The 20,860-nt window shown below is 43.6% G+C and overlaps 3 protein-coding genes across 8 annotated transcripts in view; 1 reads left to right on the top strand and 2 right to left on the bottom strand.

The window, feature by feature from the left end:
* Window positions 1-20,860, top strand: part of rprml (reprimo-like) — a 245,653-nt gene that overhangs the window by 46,814 nt on the left and 177,979 nt on the right. The window lies entirely within an intron of this gene.
* On the bottom strand, window positions 576-15,788 carry znf652 (zinc finger protein 652). Of its 4 annotated transcripts, none has more exons than XM_069709118.1 (6): window positions 15,671-15,788; window positions 9,544-11,101; window positions 7,098-7,245; window positions 6,653-6,768; window positions 4,181-4,325; window positions 576-2,229 (listed from the first exon to the last, which is right to left on the bottom strand). In XM_069709118.1, the coding sequence occupies exons 2-6, from the start codon at window positions 10,597-10,599 to the stop codon at window positions 1,607-1,609; spliced, it is 2,088 nt and encodes a 695-aa protein (XP_069565219.1). In that variant the 5' UTR covers window positions 10,600-11,101; window positions 15,671-15,788; the 3' UTR covers window positions 576-1,606. The 4 variants fall into 4 exon arrangements, with proteins under 4 accessions (XP_069565219.1, XP_069565217.1, XP_069565220.1 ...); XM_069709116.1 differs by lacking the exon at window positions 15,671-15,788 and adding an exon at window positions 15,444-15,618; XM_069709119.1 differs by lacking the exon at window positions 15,671-15,788 and adding an exon at window positions 14,513-14,561.
* On the bottom strand, window positions 16,849-20,501 carry phb (prohibitin). Of its 2 annotated transcripts, none has more exons than XM_069709061.1 (7): window positions 20,418-20,501; window positions 19,824-19,920; window positions 19,387-19,548; window positions 18,373-18,515; window positions 18,165-18,281; window positions 17,948-18,043; window positions 16,849-17,832 (listed from the first exon to the last, which is right to left on the bottom strand). In XM_069709061.1, exons 2-7 carry the CDS (start codon window positions 19,906-19,908, stop codon window positions 17,620-17,622), a joined length of 816 nt encoding a protein of 271 aa, XP_069565162.1. In that variant the 5' UTR covers window positions 19,909-19,920; window positions 20,418-20,501; the 3' UTR covers window positions 16,849-17,619. The 2 variants fall into 2 exon arrangements, with proteins under 2 accessions (XP_069565162.1, XP_069565163.1); XM_069709062.1 differs by having other exon boundaries at window positions 19,824-19,917; window positions 20,418-20,489.

The following is a 20,860-nucleotide window of genomic DNA, read 5'->3' as shown; positions in this document are numbered from 1 at the left end:
TGTGTGTCAAATGACCTTTAACATGGTAACCCGTATCATTTCGACAGCAGCGAAGGGAGGTGGGGTAAATCCTGATGGGGCCACGTGTCTGAGCCCCTCACAGTGGCAGTATTTCAGAGTCATCCGTCATCTAGAAGCGTCTGTTGACCAACAGTACTGACAGCTGAGGTGGCACTGATCACAGTAAGCAAATCAGTGAACGTGTGGTCGTGTGTGTGTGTGTGTGTGTGTGTGTGTCTGTGTCTCGGCCATGTCCTGCGTTACTAGAGTCGTCTTGATCACGAAATATCTAGTCAGACCTTAAACCCATTGTAGAAAAAGCCTGGCTGGCAGGACATATTCTGTTCTGTATGACACAAGACGTGTTGTTTTGTAGTTCATACTTCTGAAAAGCAAATGTAAAAGCAAAATTAAGAAATCGTTTTACGTACTGGAATGGAAAGCACCATTTTTACCATGATATGAATCTCAGACTACGTCTAGATTCAACTAAACATTTACAAAAATCTTTTTTTTTTGTCTTCCATTGTCCTTTACACCCACCCCTCCCCCCCTCCCTCCCTCCCCTCCCTCCACCTGCTCACCGTAACCTATGGCACTGCATCTTGCACTACTGCTGTTGCCCCTCTGACAGAAAGCGTCCGTCTTAAGGACAGAGAGAAGCTCAGGTAGGACCAGTTACGACATTCATTAAGCATCTCCGTGGGGCCTCACCAGTACAACTGGGTGGAGTATTGCTGTGGGGAGGACCTGCACAGAAAACCTCGAGTCCTGACCGACACATGACCTCAAGTCAACTTGAAAGAGGAAAGTTCAATGACACTGATCTTTGATGATCCTTGAAGCCCAGTTAATAAATAAATAAATAAATAAATATATATTTATTTATTATTTTTTATTTATTTATTTATTTATGTCAACTTCCATCAGCAGCTTTTGATGAAAAGGAGATAGCTTCCACCCATCGATGTATAGATACAGAACTCGCACAAAAAAACCCCCAAAAAAAACATTTTCTGCAGAAGAAAGTGTCCCAAGAGAAAAATTCTAGAGGTTGTAAAATCTGTCAGTTGACCGGGGTCCTCAAGACGGGATCTTACTTCAATGTTGTGTGCACCGAGTCAGAATCTTTCACACGCGTGTCTGTTTAGCTTGAATGATTTAAAACCTGTTTGGCAGGAGCACCCTTTGTATTGCAGCATGTCTACACAGAAAGCGCTTCAGCTGCGTGTTCAGTCGTCCATCGATGGAACAGATGCGTTCCCGTTAGCCCTCTACGCAGGCTGCGAGCGGCTCGTCTTTTACTTGCAGCACGTGAACACATTTTTAAACTTTAACTCTATTTTCTTGGTGTTGTGCACACTTAGCCGCAGAGCTGGTGTCTTGGGCTCTGAGCGCTTCCAAAACAACACATCCCAGTGCCGTGCCTGAAAAGCCTCCTGTGTAGAGCTGCGCCGAGTACTGCTGCTCCGCTAACGTGCTTGAGGCTGCGCCTTCTTTGTAGACATGGCTTTAGGGGCCTTGCGACTAAGAAACTGAGGCAGGATTATGAGAAGACAAGGAACAAGGCGCGGTTTGGTGCTGGCCGGCAGGCCTGGAGCACAGTTCAGTGGTGCTGCGGGGCTCCGGGGCCCTTGTCGGAGGGGGCCATGTGGTGCAGGTAGCTGCTATCTTCATGACCGCAGTGGTTTAGGGGCTCGCTCTTGAACAGAGCCGGCGGCGGGGGGAGGTGGGAGACGGGGGGCACGGCCAGGTGGTGGTGGGGGTGAGGCGGGGCGTGCTGGGGCGCGTTTGAGAGGTGCTGCTGGGTCGCGGAGGGGTGGGGATGATGGTGAGAGGGCGTCGAGTGGAGCTGCACGTGGGAGAACGCGTGTCCCACGGGGCCTTGCGGGGGAATGGAGCCTCCCGTCGGGTTGAGGCCCAGGGAGGCCGAGGTGGTGGCCGGCGTGGCAGCTGAGGGCCCGGGGCCGGAGGTGGAGGAAGTGGAGGTGAAGGTGTTGGCAAAGATGCGGACAGGCACGGGCGGGCCACTAGTCTGCAGAACGACGGGGCTGGTGACCCGGAAACACTTCTCTTTGTGTGCTTTGAGCATGTTGGAGAAACGGAAGCGCTGGCCGCACACCTCGCAGGGATACGGCTTCTCGCCCGTGTGGGTGCGGCGGTGGCGCTTCATGTTGGGCCGGCTGGTGAAGCTCTTCCCGCAGATCTCGCAGATGAAAGGCTTCTCTCCTGCAGATTCACAAAAACAAACGATCACTGTGTGAAAAAGACAAGACTCCATAAATTAGCGGCGAGAATGTCGTACCGAGCGGAACGAACATGATGCATCAGACGCCGATCATCCGTTGTCTAATGTGATGGTTACAACATTTTAAAATGAATGGCAGAATCAAGCTCTCCGTACAACAAAAGTTAACTTTGTGTGTCCCCCCCCCCCTATTTAAACTTTTCCTTCTACTGAGCAGCAGCCCTCTTTAAAAAAAATGCAAATACATTGGCATCTCAAATTGAGGGTCTTTACTTTCAACCCACCCACTCCGCAGGAAGCTATTACAATTCACACTTTGAGGAGCAGAGATGTGAAAGTGAACAGCAACTCCGTTGGAATACCGCTCTCATTAACCTCTCTCCATGGAGCCACTGAATGTGCCTGCTGCCACCCACACAGCCATCTATTAACAGGCTGCTGAAGGGCTCTCTAAATGCCGTATTCTGGCATGTTATGCGTGTAGCTCCTCCACACTAAATGAATATCAAAAGGTGACAGCTAATGCGATAGTCTTCTCTTAACTGTTACATCACATTCACTCACAAGAATTCATGAAAAATCTCTCGGCGCGCCGAGGCAAAAGTTTTCGTGTTCGACGTGTGTGCTGCCTATTACAGAGTACGACTGGGTGTGCCTCCTCCTGGACGAGGCTAAATTGGTTGGTAGCAGAAGGGAAAAGAGAGGGTAGCATAATTACACATCGCAAATAGAACTGTGAGGGCCAACGCAGTGCGGTGTGTCCACCCACGTCAGAAAAACAGTGGAGGACATGCAGGCATCACTGCTCAGTCGGGTCTTCGAAATAGCAATGCAGCAGGGACAGAAAATCAGAGGGATGTAATACAGCATGTGTCTGGGTAGTCATTACCAGCCACAATACATGCAAGGCTCCTCTTTGATGCAGATCGTCCCTCTCATTACAAAAACTGGGCGACGTCTCCTGCTCCTACCACTATAATGTTCGCCATTGCAACACCCCATGTCTTTCCTTTTTTAGGCACTGTATGGGGACTGGCCGGCTGAGAAAGCCCTGGAACATTGCTGTTTGGAAAAGTTTCTGCATTTAGATTTGCAACCGGCAGAATACAAACATGAAATCTGATGACAATGTGAAAAAAAGTTATTGCATTTAGAAAAAAAAAAAGACAGATTATGACCTAATTTAATAAATCATTGAAGCTCTGTTTGGATTGCAATTCAAATGTGTAAATGAAGAGTTGTTAATGTCAAGGAAGGTAGATTGATAAACAGGTTCAAAATTACTGCTTTGTGTGAAATAGAAATGCAGTGATCTAACAGCTGAACCAGCCAGTTTTTAGAAATTTACTGTGGTGCGACTGTATATTTAAACAGAAGCTGGAAGGGAAAAATGCAAACACGGAAAGAGAGAGACTGAGAATGCCAGAAAATCGAGCAGACCGCCTTCAACACAGTAAGCATCTGCCAAGGGCGTTTTAGATAGCTGCATAACTTTAAATGACAAAAACGTTCTAAAATTTGTTCATTTCTTTATGTCTATATTAGTGCCAAAGATTTCTGTAAACATGTCTGGAGGTTTGTGTCTGACCGGTTAGTGACCTTGTTTAGTGGAGACTACACTCGGATCACTCATGCGCCAGGGAAACGACATTCTCTGGAGCAGGAACGTCTTCGTGGGCAGGAACTGTAGCCTGGGAACTAAATTTACACCCCGTTTCTTCCAATTGCCACGTAGGTTGAGTCCTCAGTTTCCTGTAAAGGTTCCCAAGTTTCACGGAAACGCTCCTGCAGTCAAAAGGTCACGTTCCTCACCTCCTACTGAGGCTCTTGCAGAAGTTCCTGGGTTCCAAAAAGGGCCGTAACTATCGACGGTGGTCTGTGTCGGCTTACCGGATCTCGGGGTGCACCAAGAGAGCCAAACTCACGTCTCACCTGTGTGCGTCTTCATGTGCTCATCGAAATACTGTTTCATGTTGAAGTCTTTGCCGCACCACTGGCACATGAACTGCTTGTGTCCGATGTGGATGCTCATGTGGGAGCGCAGCTGGTACTTGTACTGGAACCTTTCGTCACAGTTCTGCAGAAGAGACAACCGAGAACGTGCACGCACACAGCAGGTTAGTACGCGGCCGTACAAACCGTAAACATAAACTCAGAAAAGCTGCACTCTGACTCAGACTAAACATCGGTCACACACACTACTCTTTTTTTTTTTTCCTTCTTTTTCTTCGATGAAAATGTTTTCGAAGTGAAACGTTTGTTTTGACAACTTGAAGATTGTTTCGGTCATTTTCAAGCGAACTTCTGATGGTTCCAGTCTTTGTTTTTCTTTGACAGACCTGACAGCAACAGTATCAGATGTCTTTGCACAGTGATTCCTCAATTTACTTCTTTAGTCCAGCGGAGAAATTGCTCATTATATTTATTTTCCCTTGTTTTTAACATTTGAGCCACAAAACAAGAAGAGAAAATAATCAGCAGATTAATCGATTATAAAAAAATAAAAACATCAGCGGAATCAACTCAATATTATATACATGTTGCTGATCATTTAAAAATGACATTATGTAAAAGGTACGTGATCTTGTATAGAGATCTATGTACATTACGGCCGTGCACACATTGTGACTGGACTACTTTACATTAGAATCCAAGTTTCTGATTTGTTTAACAAATGAGGTTCCTGCAGCAAACCAACACACCTGATTGTTCAGGTGTGTTTTGGTGAAGCAACACTGCATGTTTGAACAATGAGGCATTAGAACTGAAGTACTTATAATCTGAATGACACCACCTGACTAAATAAAAGTCTGTGGGGGTAAAAAAAAAAAAAAAAGAAAAAAGTGGCGGTTTCCATGTGGCACTACAAAGTGAGGCCGCGGAGGAGAATAGCCTATACATTACATACACTTAATAAGCATGTAACCATATGTTTAGAGAGGAGGAGGACTTCCAACATTTAATTAGAGCAGCTCCTCCCATGCACAATGTTTCCTGTGGGCCAGAGCATTCGATTGGTTGGACATTAAAAGGCCTCGGGATGGGCGTACAGCAGCCCATCTGTCAACTCGCACTGAAATAGTCAACTGTAACTAACCCTGTTGAGCAGAAATAAACCTGAAATTTATACATAATGTGACAAAATAACCCCCACCCACCACCCTCGAGTGGTCAGAGGCTAACACTGGAAATTCAGTTCGACATTCATCGTGTGCTTCAGTGAACGGTGTATGTCTGTGGTTTACTAATATTTGACATGGTTTGACTTTAGCTGCTCTGTACAACTCGGATAACAATACGGTCCGTTGAGTGTTCAAAATACACAGATGGTGGTCACTTAATGAAACACGCCGACTGACTGAACTGATTATTTTGGGTAAGTCGCAAACCGCATGGCGCAGATGTTGCCCTGCTCAAACGAATGACTGAGCTCAAAATAAATACATTACAAACAAAACAAGCGAGAAAGGTGAGGGCGTTTAGGTGTGGTTATGAAAAACTACGTCTAAGGCAATCCATCACCCCAGGATGTCACCATTATATAGTCTGCCTTATTTGTTTAGAGGCCATTTTGAGCATGAAAGTAAATTAACCCATGACTGCAGGCAGAAGCCCATCATTCAACTGTGGAATTTACAGTCTGGCTGGGAGCTGTCATTTAAAAAAGGCTCCGGCTAACGTCTTCTACGGAGCGACCTTTGACAGGGAAACATACATTTTAACAGCAGCTCCATGTAGAGGAGTGACAAGGTGAACCTGTTCTCATGTGGAAAACAATAACTAGAGCCCGACTGGTATGTCAGCCGGCCACTTTTACTGGCCAATGTTGGCTTATCACAGATAAGACTGGTATCTCTTGGCTGATATGAAAACTTAATTTTTTTTTTTACAGACTATCATGCAAAAACTATGCTTGGAGTAAATTAAGAATTGTTCTATGTGTGTGTGTGTTTTTAAAAAAAAATAGTTATTAATGATTAAATTCCCAGTGAAGTTTCCCAGTGGACACTTGAAGGTAAAATGTCCTGCCTCCACTACAGATCTTTGTCACAAGTATCAAACCCAAATTTGAACATTCATGGCAAAGAAGTGTGTTTATATACACCGTATAGACACAAAGAATATCTGACAATATATTAATATCCAGGATCAGTCAGGTTCTACGACCTACAGGTGTGATTTAAAGTCATCGTTAGGGGTGTTAGAGATGTACATCATTCATACTGTGAACACAAATGCATCTGTGATCGCAATGAGGGTCGACAAACCACCAAAACACTGTTCTGGTTGTTATGCCTGGGAAAAGTTTGATCTGTATTTTGTCTGGTCACTATGCTGATGCCCGTTGTGAACTCCGGTGTATCTCAACCCAACAACAGCAGCAGCGCAACGTGAGCGTCTTACCTCGCAACGGAAGGGCTTCTCTCCAGAGTGCTGGAGCGAGTGGACTTTTAAAGACATGCTGCGTTTAAACGACTTCCCGCACGTCTCGCAGGTGAACGGCATGTCCTTAGTGTGAGCTGCATTCGGGGGAAGAGAAGGACGACAGAGAGGGAAAGCTCAGGCAACTGATGACAGCTGATCAGACCACGTTAAGGGTTCAACTAGGAAAGGAACGTATGAATAAAGAATACTACCATAGAGCAAGAAATAACATGACTCGGTCTGTTACAGACAATTTCTCATGCACCTACATAAACATCTTCAAAATAAAAAGTCACATAATACACCATCTATAATAAGAACATTAATATGTTCAGTTGTATTGGACTGAAGGTCGTGTGGTGGCTCGCACACCTCTACATATTAAAGGTGATGAAGGGCAACTCGGAAGAGGCCTCCGACTTACCGACCATGTGCTTGCGGACATGAGCCATAGTGTAGAACTTCTTCTCACAGATTTCACATGAGAACTTCTTTTCCGCATAGCCGTGCACAATCTTAATGTGCTCGTGCAATGACCACAGTTTCTTAAAAGACTTGTTGCAGGAGACGCACTGAAAAACATACAAAAGTATTAAGATTAGGCATATTGTTGTCGCTGGTTCTCATTTGCCAAAATAGTTTCACTATACTCCAGCTCCCTCTGCTGGGGAAAGACAAGAAAATCAGCAGGATTTAATTAACAGAAATCCCTGACTTTAGTGGTGGAAGTCAGTCACTGAACAGTTGGGATGCCAATAGGGAAGGAAAAAGAAAGGCAAACGTGTAATTGATCAGAGCTAAATCATTGTGTTGACAAAATTCTTCATCAAATTACATGAACTCTAATAGTGAGTATTCACCTGCTTCCATTAAACTAAATGACAGCAAATGTAATTAAGACATTGATCAAAAGAAGAATTTCAAATAAAACTATAAATCAACTGTACTTTTGGAAACTCTAATTTGTCTGAATCTGCAAAACTGCACCTTTCGTGCCTGTGCTGAAGTTTAGACTGAGATTTATTCACCATTAAAGTTGTTTTGAAGCTATTCCTGTCTGATTTATGCTTTGGGTTGTTGCCTTGCTGGAGAATAAATCCAGCTCCGTGATGGCACTTATCTCGCACACTGCAGGGCTTCGCTGCAGACAAGCGTACCCACAAAATGATGCAGCCAAAAATATGCAAAACACAACACCAAAGCATTGACGAGATGGCCAATGAGCTTGATTTTGGTCCCATCAGATCAAAGAGACTACTTCAAGTTAGTTTTACAATCTCCCTTATGCCTTCCGGCAAATGGAGGCCGAGATATTCCAGTATTCCAAAAAAACAAACTTGTGCTTTTGAAAGATATTCATTCATGTGTCGCGTATTTGACTGCTTTCTTTTGCTCTAATCCTTTGTCTTTTTGTGGTTATTTATTTTGTTTTAAAAAACAAAAACCATGTTCGATCACAATTTTAGTTCATAGGAGTGACTGTTAATAATTTTATTTTGAAGGGCAAGAGAGGCAACAGACGTTATCATTGTTTGTATGCTAGTTTGTTGAAAAGGTCAAATAAACCACATAAAACATGCTGGCTTGGACAATAGCCTTATTTTCCTTAAATAAGTTGTGACCAAAAAAAATGGACAAATCAGTTATGAGACCTTCCAGATCACTTTCAACACTTTTCTTTCAGTACATATCATTTCTATTACACTGAAGTAAATTCTAAAAAACATCTGGCTCCAACAATGATGGTTCTGGTAGGTATTCATAAAAGGGGTGAGTATTTTGCGATTAGTAATTTTGCGTTATATTTGCATTTTTTTCTGTTGATCAAATCCGTATCTCAGTATTTTTGTAGTATTAACCATGTTTATTCAAATACAAGTTAATATTGTAACACACAAGAACAAGTTAAGCTCTCTTTTGTTATTCGTGTTATCAATATCACTATCAGAAAAAGTACAGCAGTGGGGGAAATAAAACAGACTGACTGTTTGTGGATGCCCATTTTTTGTCGTCGAGATTGGATGGCAGTTAAATTACATCTTTAAGAAGAAAGCAATAAGTGCAACAACAGTTTCTGCATAAATACGATTTTCCTTCCTGTGACGCTGAAGTATTTATTGAAGAGGTTGTTTCTTCAAAACCTGAAATTGTTTCAATTCATTTGAGCCGCTGCAGTGAGCTGCTCACGAAACATTTGCTTCAAAGTAACTAAAGATGTAAATCAAGCACAGAAAAACAGGCTAAATTAAGCTGTTCAAAACACAGGCGTGACCCTCGGGTATTAAAACGCTGAATCACCTTTTTTAAGTTTTAGAGAACTGAAACTACAATGGCCCAACTTTACTAAAATATTATCAGTGGCAGTAATGACTTGTCTTCAGGGTGACAGTTTCAGAGGGGCCTGTGTGAGATGTGTTTTTTTGCTACTTGGTCTATAAAAAATGTTTTGTGTGGTTTCCCCAATTAAAAAAAAAAAATAACTGGAAAACATCAAATACTATTAATAATGTTTCTATTTTGACCACATATTTGTACATTTCTTTCTTTATCCAGGCAGAAATAACCTCACAATTTCCTCATTAATTTAATACAGCAAATGTAACATGACAAACAACAGCTGTAATTTTTAAAGGATGACTGGACTCAGTAGGTTTTGGAAAAAAAAGAAGAAGATGCACTTGAAATGTCAGGTTACTGCACGAATGCAACTAATAAACCTATAAATGAATTGGTCAGGGTATGAGCTGTATTTATCGAAATTTGTCCAGGCATCTTAGTACCCAATAATATTTGGACTACACGCCTCTATTCAGAGTAATATTTCCAAGAGGAATTGCACAGATGTGATGCGTGACAAGTGTTTGCTTTACCTGAATGTTCTTCTCGCAGTCGGTCTGCTGGTGCAAGGCGAGCTCACTCTCCAACACAAACTTCTTGCCACACTTGTCACAAATCTGCATTCGTCTGTGTGTGACATTCATGTGCTTCTCCAGGTACCAGCGGGTGTTGAACACTCGCGGGCACTTTTCACACGCCAGCATCTCCTTCTCCTCCACCTCGGCTTTCCCTCCCGTCGTCGTGGTGCCGGCAGAGGAGGGCGCCGACCTGGCCGACCTGCGCTTGCTCTTCGGGGGCTCCAAGCGCTTCCGGCGCCCCCGTGTGGTCATTCCGGCGGCGGCGGCGACGTTCAGAGCCGTCCTGAGGCTTTTCCTCTGCGGCTGACTCGGGGCTGCGGCGCTGCTGGAACCTCGACGGGCTCTCTTTGACCGTGTTCTTTGACTTTCAATCTCATCTTCCTCATCGTCTTCCTCCTCCTCTTCATCAGGGCTCTCCTCCTCCTCTTCCTCCTCCTCCTCTTCTTCTTCTTCTTCTTCCTCCTCCTCCTCCTCGTCTTCTTCTTCGTCGGTTCCACCCCTCTCCTCCGAATCATCGGCTGTGATTCCAGTTTTGTTGTCGCCCTTTGATACATGAAGTGTCTGGTTGTTCAGGTTGACCTCCACGATGATCTGCTCACGCTTGAAGCCCTCCTCGGCATCCTCAGCCTCTTCTTCTTCGTCGTCTTCGTCATCCTCGGTCTCGTCGGAGGATCCCTCATTTCCTGCCTGGGCCCCCTGTGTCCCCACCTCCTGCCCAGCTACTCCTTCTCTGAAATAATGCTGATGTTGCTGTGGAGTCACATGTTGAGTGGGCAGCTGACCGATATTCTGGTCTCCGATGGATGTCTTGGCTGCCATTTTATTGTCCACCAACACAGAGTAAGGCTTTCCACCAATCTCCCTCTTGTAAAGCTTTCCCGTCAGGTCCAGGTCTGGGTTAGGAGAGTGAAAATAGGACTGGGACACCGGCGCCCTACGTCCTTCCTCCTGTGACATCCCGCCAAGGCCCGGGACGGAAACCTCTTCCTTGAGGCTCTGGCAGGATTTCATGAAGAGGGAGAGGGTATGGAGGGCTGGAGTTGGTGGGAGCACAAGGAAATGCAAAAGGGTAACTGCTATGGTGCCTATAGGTAGACTAGCCGACCCTACGAGGAGGGGCAGGGGACGCCACACCGATCCCCCACCCTCCTTCTACTGAAAAGACAGGAAGGAGGGGATGAGGTGAGAGACAGTCAACCTGATTCAAAGTGAGCATCCATGCTGTCCAAGGGAAGAAATGCAGTTGGAAAGACATGCAATCTGTTCCAAACTTTGTTCCATATGCTCAGAAATCAGACCGCAAAAATCAGAGGCTCAATGTCGTTGTTGATGAACATCGGAAGCCGAATTCCTCTCCAGTTATGCAAGTTGTGGGCAGCTCTCAGATTCAGTTTCTCCGAGGGCTGCCGGCGTCTTCAAACTGCAGAGCAGGTAACGGCGAGCTGAATGCCAGACGGGGAGCTGCTGTAAGGACCTCTGTGTCTTGCTTGAACAGCCATTTACTGTGCATCACCTGTTTGAAAAAGACAGAAGAAACGGGGAGGAATATAGATGAGATTAGAAAAAAGAAGCTCTTCCGCTGTTTGGTGGCATGAGAGAGTCTGTGACCTGAAACTACCGCCTTATTTGTCAAGTTCTCAACAGTGAGTGCCACATTTACCCACAAATGTTTCAGTGTCATGTGTAGGAGTTGAAACCGCAGCTTTCACAAATGAATTTGTTTTCAACAAACGTGCAGTCTAAATATTTCTACACCACAACTGTAGCACATCATTATAAAACATAATGCTAGGATACTTGGCTTTCTAGAGTGACACACCATTATACAACTAACTACCACAAGATACATTCTCGCCACAGTATTGAAAAGGCGTGAAATATCTTCTTAAAGATCTTTTTTTTTTTTTTTTTTTTTTACAACAGCCTTATAGCAGAAGAGCATCAAAGTTTGCTGGAGGCACAAAATCAGCAGCTATGGATTCAGTGCACGTCATCTATAATCTGAATCTTAAACAATAAATAAATAAAACTTTACTCACAGATATGCTCCAAGCCTTTTGAGTACAAGATTCGAGGCCAAAAAAAATAAAATAATAACAATAGTAGAAAGAGTACTTTCAAAAAGGAAAAATCTCAGCCCAAACTGATGAAAAAGCACTGCTCAGTTTATCTTTTGTTTGAAACATCACATGCACACACCGCCCATTGACTGTTAGAGAGCGTAGTGTAACCACAGCTTACTGCAAACACAACCACAGGAAACTGTTTAAACCTTTCAGCTCCAGTGCTGCACTTTGTGTCACCTACAATAAAATCATCACACATATACATGTTATACAAGACAAGAACGATAGTATTAAACCATGACTGTATTATTTTTATTTGAATTGCGTAACATTTTTATGTTCCTGGCGTGTGTGTGTGTGTGTGTGTGTGTGTGTCTATGTTGAGGCGTCCTTGGCTGACAGTGAGTTGGCCTCGAACAACCTTACATCCTACTAGCCATTCTGACTGTGCACCAGGGCGTTTTGCTCACTAGAAAACAAAACAAAAAACACATTTCCTTTCTTGGAGACGACAAACATCCTCTCCTCTGTGTCTCTTCACAAACATCTCGCGCTTTAGTTTGAACAAGTGACGCTCCACCGCCTACAAGGGGAACATAAAGAGGCCGGGAGACACTTTCATATTCAAACACCCCTTCCCGCCCATTAAAATCAACTTTGTTGTAATCTTTAATTCATACTAATGACTAGCATGAAGGGTTTTTGATATTACCAGAAAAAGGAGCAGCAGAATGAGCAAAGGAGGGAATTTACAAGTGACTTGACGAGTGTAGAGCTACGTACTGCGACCACAGCTCCTTTCACAGTTCTCTTTTTCTCCAATTACAATTTCTAGGTTACTTGTCACCTACGTGCTTCTTTACTACTTCCTTATTACTCAGGGGTCAACTTCTCAAATCTAATTCGGACTGAAAAGAAGCTGCAGCTGCTCAAAATAATCGGTAATAAAACCAGAATAATTCCAAATGACAGATCCACTTTGAAAGCTAAACGTGACTTACAAGCACAATTATTTCTCTATTTTACACGTGTCAAAATACTGTGTATAGCTCCGCACTTGATCTCTGGTGGATAATTCTCATTTAATAGCAAAAACCCATCTTGTTAATTAAAACAAATATATATATATTTTCTTGTTCTTCCTGTCACTTTATCTTGTTAGACTGCAACAATGTAGGCAGGTGTAAATTGAACAAGCCAAACACAGATCAGTTGGTTGTACCACGCTTTGCGATCACAAATGAAAGCCCCTTTTTTGTTTTTTCCTGGTAGACTTTGACAATACACACACACATATAAGACACACCTGTCTTCCTGTGCATGCTGACTCTGATCCTTTCTGAGAATTGGACAGCAGCTCAGAGCATTAAGACCACAAGCGAAGGGCGGGCTGAGCACTGACAGCAACTCACCTCACACTGGTTGTCCTCGACACAAAGCCGGTGTCGAGGTGACAGAACAATATTAACTGTATGGGAAAACAATACCTGAACCTGAATTTGGATTGCAAAAAAAAATCTGGTCGCTTTCTCTTTCAAGGCCATAAGCGTGTTAAAAGTCATGTTTGTAGGCTTGACAGAATATATAACGGCAAACTTTGAACGCATTTACTTTGCTATCCTGAATATAAGACTTAGCAGAATTTCTAAACTCACTGCTGAAAGCTGCGGAAAAAAAAAAAAAAAACACGATCAAATAAACAGTGTGGTTATGTAATCCTTATTGAGTAAAATCCTTTCGCTCACTTATCATTATCGGAGATGACTCATTTCAGGGTTTTACTCACTGTGAAATAATGCAGCCCTTTGATGTGGGAATCAAATAGAGCGTATACTTCTCAATATCATTGGTAATTACTCGACACAATCATCACGTCAGATCGGAAGGTCAAACCTATTGGACCATCGGTGACTAGCTTTTTCTTTTTTCAGTTTGCACAGCTTTCAAATGATAAACTTTGCACCCTGATGCAAAAAAAAAAAGGGTAAGAAAAAGTGCATCAATGTATGCGTGTCTCTGACAGCCCATTTCAGTAATCCAAAGCATTACTAATGCTCAGCAAAACTTGCTGAGAAATCAAAGTTCCTTCAGCAAAAGGCCCTTTTATGGCCTTTCCTCAATCATGCGTCAGAGACACGGTGAGAAACCAAAACTCATTTCATATAGGGTAAGCCACAAAAACAGCCGCACGCGGGATAGATGCCGCCGTGGCTTAGGATTTCGCACGACACAGGACGGGTGCGTTTGCCGCGGAGGCGCTCGACAACAACGCTTAACCGAAGAGCATTAAGTGGCGCACACGTTGACAAGTACTCGGCTGAACCGTCACAGCAAAGCAGATGAGACCTCTGAAGTCAAAATGCGTCACGTTCACCTCTTATTATGCAGCAGAGCTTCTCGAATCCACGCGCCCTCTGAAGTCTAGACTTTAATGAGCTTTCCCTTTCGCAGCTTGCGGGAGGGACCGTGCGAGGGTTCACATTCCTCACTCTGTCCAAACTCATAAGACCTTAACCGGCTCACTGTGTGGTGCACTGCAGGGGTGCTCTGTAGGCATTTGGCCCTCAAAGCCCATTATCAGGTCAGAGAGCGGTACCTGTTGGTTGTTTTTTTTTTAGGCTGGTGCAAATCATCTGATGCATCATAAAACAAGCGGGGCAGTAATATCTCAAGCTTCCCGTCTCTCCCATAATATACTGTCGTTTTCATTATTTTAAAGGTGATACTGCCAGCAGAGTCCACTGATGTTTATATTTGGGATATCTCTTAATGCTAAAAAAAAATAAGGAAAGATGGAATATTTGTTTGAACTCTTGATTTAGTTTGGAAACGTGATTTAAAAAAAAAAAAAATCTTACCATTTCTGTCAAACGAGGTTACAAGCTGCATGCAGATCTCTTTTTTTTTGGAGAGAAAGAAGCATTTACATCAGGCTCAATATTGAACAGCAACAATCCTCAAGAGCTGAAGCTGCAGCGTGTATTTAAAAGCAAAGAAGGGGTTAAACAAACAACAACAACAACAACAAAAAAGCAACATTGAACAGCTAACGGCAGTAACGTTGCGCAGGCCCTGGCCAACTTAGGCTACTTAGCAAGCTAACGACAGTCCATAGGTGCGAACCTGCACACACACACACACACACACAACACATGACGAGCTAACGCGGCTACGTTAGCTGAAGGTGCAGCCATTAGATGTTTTAGTGCAGTTCTTTAAATGAAGAACAACCGCAGCGCCAACTAACCCCACCTTCGTATTTTGCCGACGTACGACAGCTTAAAACAAGCAGATAGAAGAGTATACTCTTACTTTTTGTGTGTGTGTGTGTGCTGTGTTTTGTTGTTGTTGTTGTTGTTGTTGTGCGGAGCCTTTAAAATTAAAAAAAAAATTAAAAAAAACCCGCCCAGATTTTTTTTTTTTTTTTTTTTGGGGGGGGGGGGGGGGGGGCTAGTTAGCTCCCAGCTAGCATTTAACGTCAGATATCGCAGCGTTTAATTTTCGACGCTTTTGCGGGTTTGACAGTTTTCACCGGACGCACGTGAACCTCAGACGAAACGACGACGTCGCGCTTTGTTGTCGAAAAATGTCTTAAAAGCGTCCGTTTTTTTTGGGTGTTTTTACCCCCTCCACCACCTCCACCCCTCCGGGGGGTAGGGGTGGTGGTGGTGGTGGTGGGGGGGGGGACAGTGTGCACACACACACACACAAAAAAAAAACCCGACTCGGCTCGACACTGTCACACACACACACACACACACAAAAAGTCAGCGCTAGCCGAGAGCTCACCGGGAGGCTCGGATCCTTCACCGTAAAGCTTTCGGTTCACCGGCTACCGGCGGTGCGCGTGAGCTTTCCTCCAGTCCCCGCTGCCATTGCGTGTCACACAAGTGCACACACACACACACACAAAAAAACACAAAAAAAACTAAATACAGCGACATTTTTCTTGACGTTTTTTTTTTTTTTTTTTTTTTTGGTTGGTTGTTTTTTTTTTTTTTTTTTTTCTGCCTTACCTCCGTCGAGAGCGACCTCCCTCTGGCGCTCGTGCAATCAGAGTTGCACAGATTCGGGGTTGCACGCGCACTTTCTCTCGCTCGCCCTCCCTCCACATTCGCGGATGTACATTTAGAAAAAAAAAAAAAAAGAGAAAAAAGAAAAAAAAAAAAAAAAAAAGAGAGAAAAGGGGAGCTATGCCGGGCGGTCTTTGTGTGCAAAAATAAATAAATAAATAAATAAAAAAAAAAAATGCGGGAGATTATCTGTTCGGTGCGCGTTGTTACGGTTGCTGCGGAGATAGCTGCGCACCGGCGTCCTCAGCCCCGCTACGTGGCCCAGCCAAGCTTCTCGCGCGCACCACCGCCGTCCCGCGCTCATCCCAGGCATCCAGGCCCGCTTTGCTCGCTGTCTGGGCAGGCGCGCAGCAGCTTGTCTGGTCTGGATTCTTTTTCGTCTCCCCTACCGAACCAGACAGGGCACGGCGCGCGCGCGCCCGTACGCGCACCCGCACCAGCGCGCGCCCCCGGCTGAAATCCTTTGATTGATGAAATCATAGCGAGAAGACCTCGAGGACCGTTTTGTCCTCCCGGAGGGAAAATTCTTCCAACAGCAATGAATGAATTCCAATTTTATAATCAGCTTTGTCTTTAATCAAATATATATGGTTTCCGTTTTTGAGTTCAGTGTTTCTTTTGTTTTTAACGTGAAGTTCTTGTTCCTGAATTATTTTTTTTTAATGCGTTTCACATGAGATGAAACGTGTTCATAAACCTCAAGCAAGACAAGTTAATTTATATAAAGGCCCTCAGGAAAGTGACTAAATTATATAGTTCAGCAATAAAATTACATTCTCAACAATGCATTTGATAAAGGCTTAAAATAGATGGACATGAAACATGTATATGAGAAATGCAGAATCTCAATCTGAACCCCACCAACTTTTAAAATTAGCTCGTGTGACACTTCACTCCTATCATCAAAGCTACGACGACACTATTTTGTCCAGTTTGAAACCTCTTAATAGTGCAAAGTATTTAGATCTATTTCCCCCCCCCCAAAAAAAAATAAAATAAATAAAGGCGTAAACATAACGTGTTTATGGAGCACACTCCTGCGGTGATAGTTCTGATTATAGCCAACTATAACCTTGTTTAGTTCCCTTTTTTTGTCCTTGACCAACAAGACTGACCACTGGGAGATAGAAACACAATTTTATTGTTGAGCCATTTCTGAAACATGGGGGCCTACATTTCTCCATACAAACCAAAGACAGAGCAACAACTGTAAAGAATGAATCCTTTACTGTCAGATAGGCACATTCCAACTGATAAGGGATGGCAATATTTTTTTATGAAGAACTAATTTACTAGAAAGCCATTATATTCCAGAAAATTAATCTTCCAGCAAGTCAGAACACCCAGAATAGAGTCAAATGAATAACCCGTCTCTAGTCATTTATGTCTTTAGGAGTGAATCAGAAAGATAGCCTTTCATTACTGATTTGAGTGTCGTTACACAAACTGATGAAACCTTCCTGCACAACAATAATCACACAATGGCTGCAGCTTTCCACACATGCAGTGTTTGCACTCGAACAATGTAGCATGAATCTTTAGAGAATTTTCTGCATTGGCATTTCTTCTCAAAACAAAGTACTATATATATCTATATATATATCTATACACATGTATAGATATATATATATAGAGCACGAGCACGAGTAATTAACCCCATCACTTCCTTAAACAAGGGGTGGACTTCATTAATGTAGCCATCGCAGACCTCTCACTTTGTCTCCCACCATGCTACTATCAGCACAGCCCAGTCCAGAATTGGTTAGAGAAAGAGTGGGAGGAATGTATGTTACGTTGGGAGAATCCTTTACTGAATCCTCCCACCACCCTTTCCATGGCTCATGTAGCGGCTGGTGACAGCAAGAGTGGGGCAGACGCGGGGTGACATGCTATCACTGAGGCAACTGGAGCAACGTGCCCTGTCCCGAGGGCAGGTACGTGACATTGCGGGAGCGCGAGAGCTGGAAAGCGATGTCCTCTGCTGCCTCCAGCTTACGTAGCTCCACTAGACCATCGCCAGCCTCCTGCAGAGAGTTGGCAATGAGCAAGGCAGCCTGAGAGTCTCCCTCTGCCGAAATAATGGCCGCCTGCTTTTGTTGCTCTGCCTAAAAGGACAAAAAAGGTCAAATACTGTGATCCAGACTTCCACTTTTTCAACCTATGAAGATTGCATACAAAGTTTTAAACGCACAAGATCTACATGCATGTTAGAAATAATACCTTTTCTACAACAAAGCGGGCTCTCTCTGCCTCCTGCTGGGCCACCTGTTTCATCTCAACAGCCTCTGTGAATTCTTTGCCAAAGGTTAAGTGTGTCTTAAAAAAAAAAAAAAAAAAAAAAGGGGGGAAAAAAGCAATGGAGATTGTTTATTCAAGTTAAAATGCAACCGAAAAGATAACACGGACATAGTTCCAATATTTGCCGACGGCTTCATACCAGTGAAACATCATCCAAGATGAGGCCAAAGGTGGAGGCTCTTTCTGTCAGGTCCTCACTGACCTGCCGAGACACGAGCTCTCTCTGAGTGATGAGCTCACCAGCATCAAACCTAGCCTGTGAAAGAGAGAGAGACACATTTGTTAAATCACCAGCTCATTATAAGCAGAGAATAAATTAATCTGTCCACTGATTGACTGATACTCACCACTACAGACTTTAAGACCTCTGTGGTGATGGACGGGAGCACCCTCTCATCGTAGTCCTCACCGATACTGGTGAAGATGCGCGGCAGCTGGGACGTCACCGGCCGGAACAGGATACGCAATGTGATGTTGACATTCTGCAGATCTGTGGGGTGAACGGCTCAACGGTGACTCACATTGCTATTGGCCTGCACATTTTCTTTTTTTTTTTCATGGATAAAAACTTTTGTGTACATTACAAGTTCACTTCTTAAGTCACTTTTCCACTGCATACTATGGCGCAACTCGACTCTACTCGCCCATTTTCTTCTCCAGTCAAACGTCGGTGATAGTGCCTGGACCCTTTTATTTGGTAACACCGCCGTTGAGGTTCCAAACAAGCTAAACTGAAACCAAAAGGTGCGAGGAGACATAAAAACCACTGATCGGTGAGAGACGATCATCACTAGAATCATCAGTGTAATTGCGCAACACAGGACAACCCTCCATAAGCTCACGTACTACGGCCGCTGGAATTTTTTTTATATTCACTGGACAACTCGAATAATGGCAACATGCCAAAGTATGCTGTGGACAATCAGGGATGTGCGTTCGTTCATTTTTGTTTGGTTGCTGACAAAAGGATCCAGTTAGTGTACGTCGGGTTAAAGATGAAGCTCAGGGTAGTTTAACGCAGTGTCGCCATGACGGCCACCGACACCGAGCGGGTACTATTTGCAGTGGAAAACGAAATCTAGAAAAGTACCTGCTACCAAAAGAGAGTGGAGTCAAGTCGAGCTGTAATATACAGTGGAAACGTTGCATCTGGTCAACTTTGCACGGTTTACAATCAATTGTGAACATACCGCTTTAAGAAATATTACATTTGGGTAATGGTCTCTGAATGTTTTTATTGCCAACAAAAGAAAAACAACATAAAAAAATTGCCTTCTCAAAGACTTTTTCTGCTTATTTTTGAGACACACAACACACGCATGGGCAAACGCAGAAGATAGCTCCTTGGATTATTCGTGTACCTTTGCTGCCCGTGATGACCGGCACGTTGCGTGGACGGGAGCGGCAATCAAAGATGATCGGTTTCTGAACCCAGGGAATAAGGAAGTGGGTCCCTTCACCAACAACAGCTTCCTGTATGCCTCTGAACCGGTCGAATATCACAGCCTGGTGCCCGGCATCAACTGCAACAAGAAGGGTAGTCAGTACCTCATAATTTCAAATTTTTTCCGAAAAAACAACAACGAAAAATAAGGCAAAGAAGAAATGCCACAAACAATAACAAGACTGCAAACATCACAGGCAAGTGGTCAAAAAATATTGATCAGTTTACTTGTGTCACACAAACTTCTGTTACAACACTCCTGCAAGAGATTTAGAAAAAAAAAAACCAGTCACACCATTTTTGTACGATTTCCTAAATTGAAATAAACACATAGTCAAATTGCTTGGCAGTCACCATTAAAAAGGGCTGAGTTCACAACGCCTCCACCGACGGCGAGGGCGAGCCCCAACTTCCCAATGGACTCAAACAGCTTGGCCATGACAGCAACCTGCTGGCAATGAAGACAAGACACGAGTTTAAAAACACACACACACACACACACACACACACACATGCACACAATGCCTCGTAAACCACTTAGAAACCACTGCTTTTTTTTTTTAATCCCCTCTCTGCACACACACAAGGCTGGTGGATGTTAGCTACTTTAGCTCACTGGCTAGCATCAGCTCGTCAGCTGGTTTAGCTGTGAGGTGAGATTAAATTAATTTAATAAATAAGACATCCAAGATAAAAAAAAAATAATAATAATAAAAAAAAGATAATAAGCTTGTCACGGCTGAGATGAAATGGCACGTTATCTGTCGCTGATTGACACGCGCGAGTCAAATCTCGTGATGTAACGTGATACATGGATTACACGTTAAAAAAAACAAAAACCTGTCTCCAATTCACATTGGTATGATTTCTATAGTAACGCCCAGCTAAAACAGCTAAGTATTTTTGGTATTTTTATTGTCACGAACATGCAGCATGTCATAAACTCACCTCAATTTGCTCTGATGTCTGTGACCTCCACCGGACACGACGTGCAACGCGTGAATTTTAGCTACTTCACTGCGCCTGCGCACTGGACGTAGCAACGAAGCTTCTGATTGGACACGAAACAGATCTCTTCTTCTACGACTCGGGCCAGAATATTTGTCCTTCAATGTCACAATGCGTTACTGCCACCTACTGGTTTTGGAGTCCAGCTCGACCAAAAAAAAAAAAAGGCTGAAAACAAGATTTGTGTCAGGACTTTGTTTCGTATTCTTTCCACTTCCAGTAATCATCATCATTGAATACTTCTGTACTTTTACTTCATGAAGGACCTGTCATGGAGTGTTTTTACATTGCTCGATTGGTACTTTTAATTAAGTATAAATGATCTGAATGGGCTACTTCTTCTTCTTCCAGTGATGGCCAGAATCAAGCCTATATTTTAGAGA

This window comes from Brachyistius frenatus, unplaced genomic scaffold, assembly GCF_029030835.1.
Source record: "Brachyistius frenatus isolate BFR_SWC_R1_liver_20210118 unplaced genomic scaffold, ASM2903083v1 Contig_80, whole genome shotgun sequence".
Classification (NCBI taxonomy): Eukaryota; Metazoa; Chordata; class Actinopteri; family Embiotocidae; genus Brachyistius; species Brachyistius frenatus.
Note: the sequence above shows the minus strand (reverse complement) of the source record. Positions and strands in the feature narration are given on the sequence as shown.

Coding starts and splice junctions, on each gene's coding strand:
- znf652 (XM_069709118.1), bottom strand. CDS start 10,599: ATGAAATCCTGCCAGAGCCTCAAGGAAGAGGTTTCCGTCCCGGGCCTT. Junction 6,769..7,097: donor TGTCCGCAAGCACATGGTCG/GTAAGTCGGAGG, acceptor CCCCGAATGCAG/CTCACACTAAGGACATGCCG. Junction 2,230..4,180: donor GCACATGAAGACGCACACAG/GTGAGACGTGAG, acceptor GTGAATCTGCAG/GAGAGAAGCCTTTCATCTGC.
- phb (XM_069709061.1), bottom strand. CDS start 19,908: ATGGCCAAGCTGTTTGAGTCCATTGGGAAGTTGGGGCTCGCCCTCGCC. Junction 18,516..19,386: donor GGTCATCACGGGCAGCAAAG/GTACACGAATAA, acceptor TTCACCCCACAG/ATCTGCAGAATGTCAACATC. Junction 18,044..18,164: donor TCTTGGATGATGTTTCACTG/GTATGAAGCCGT, acceptor TTTTTTTTTAAG/ACACACTTAACCTTTGGCAA.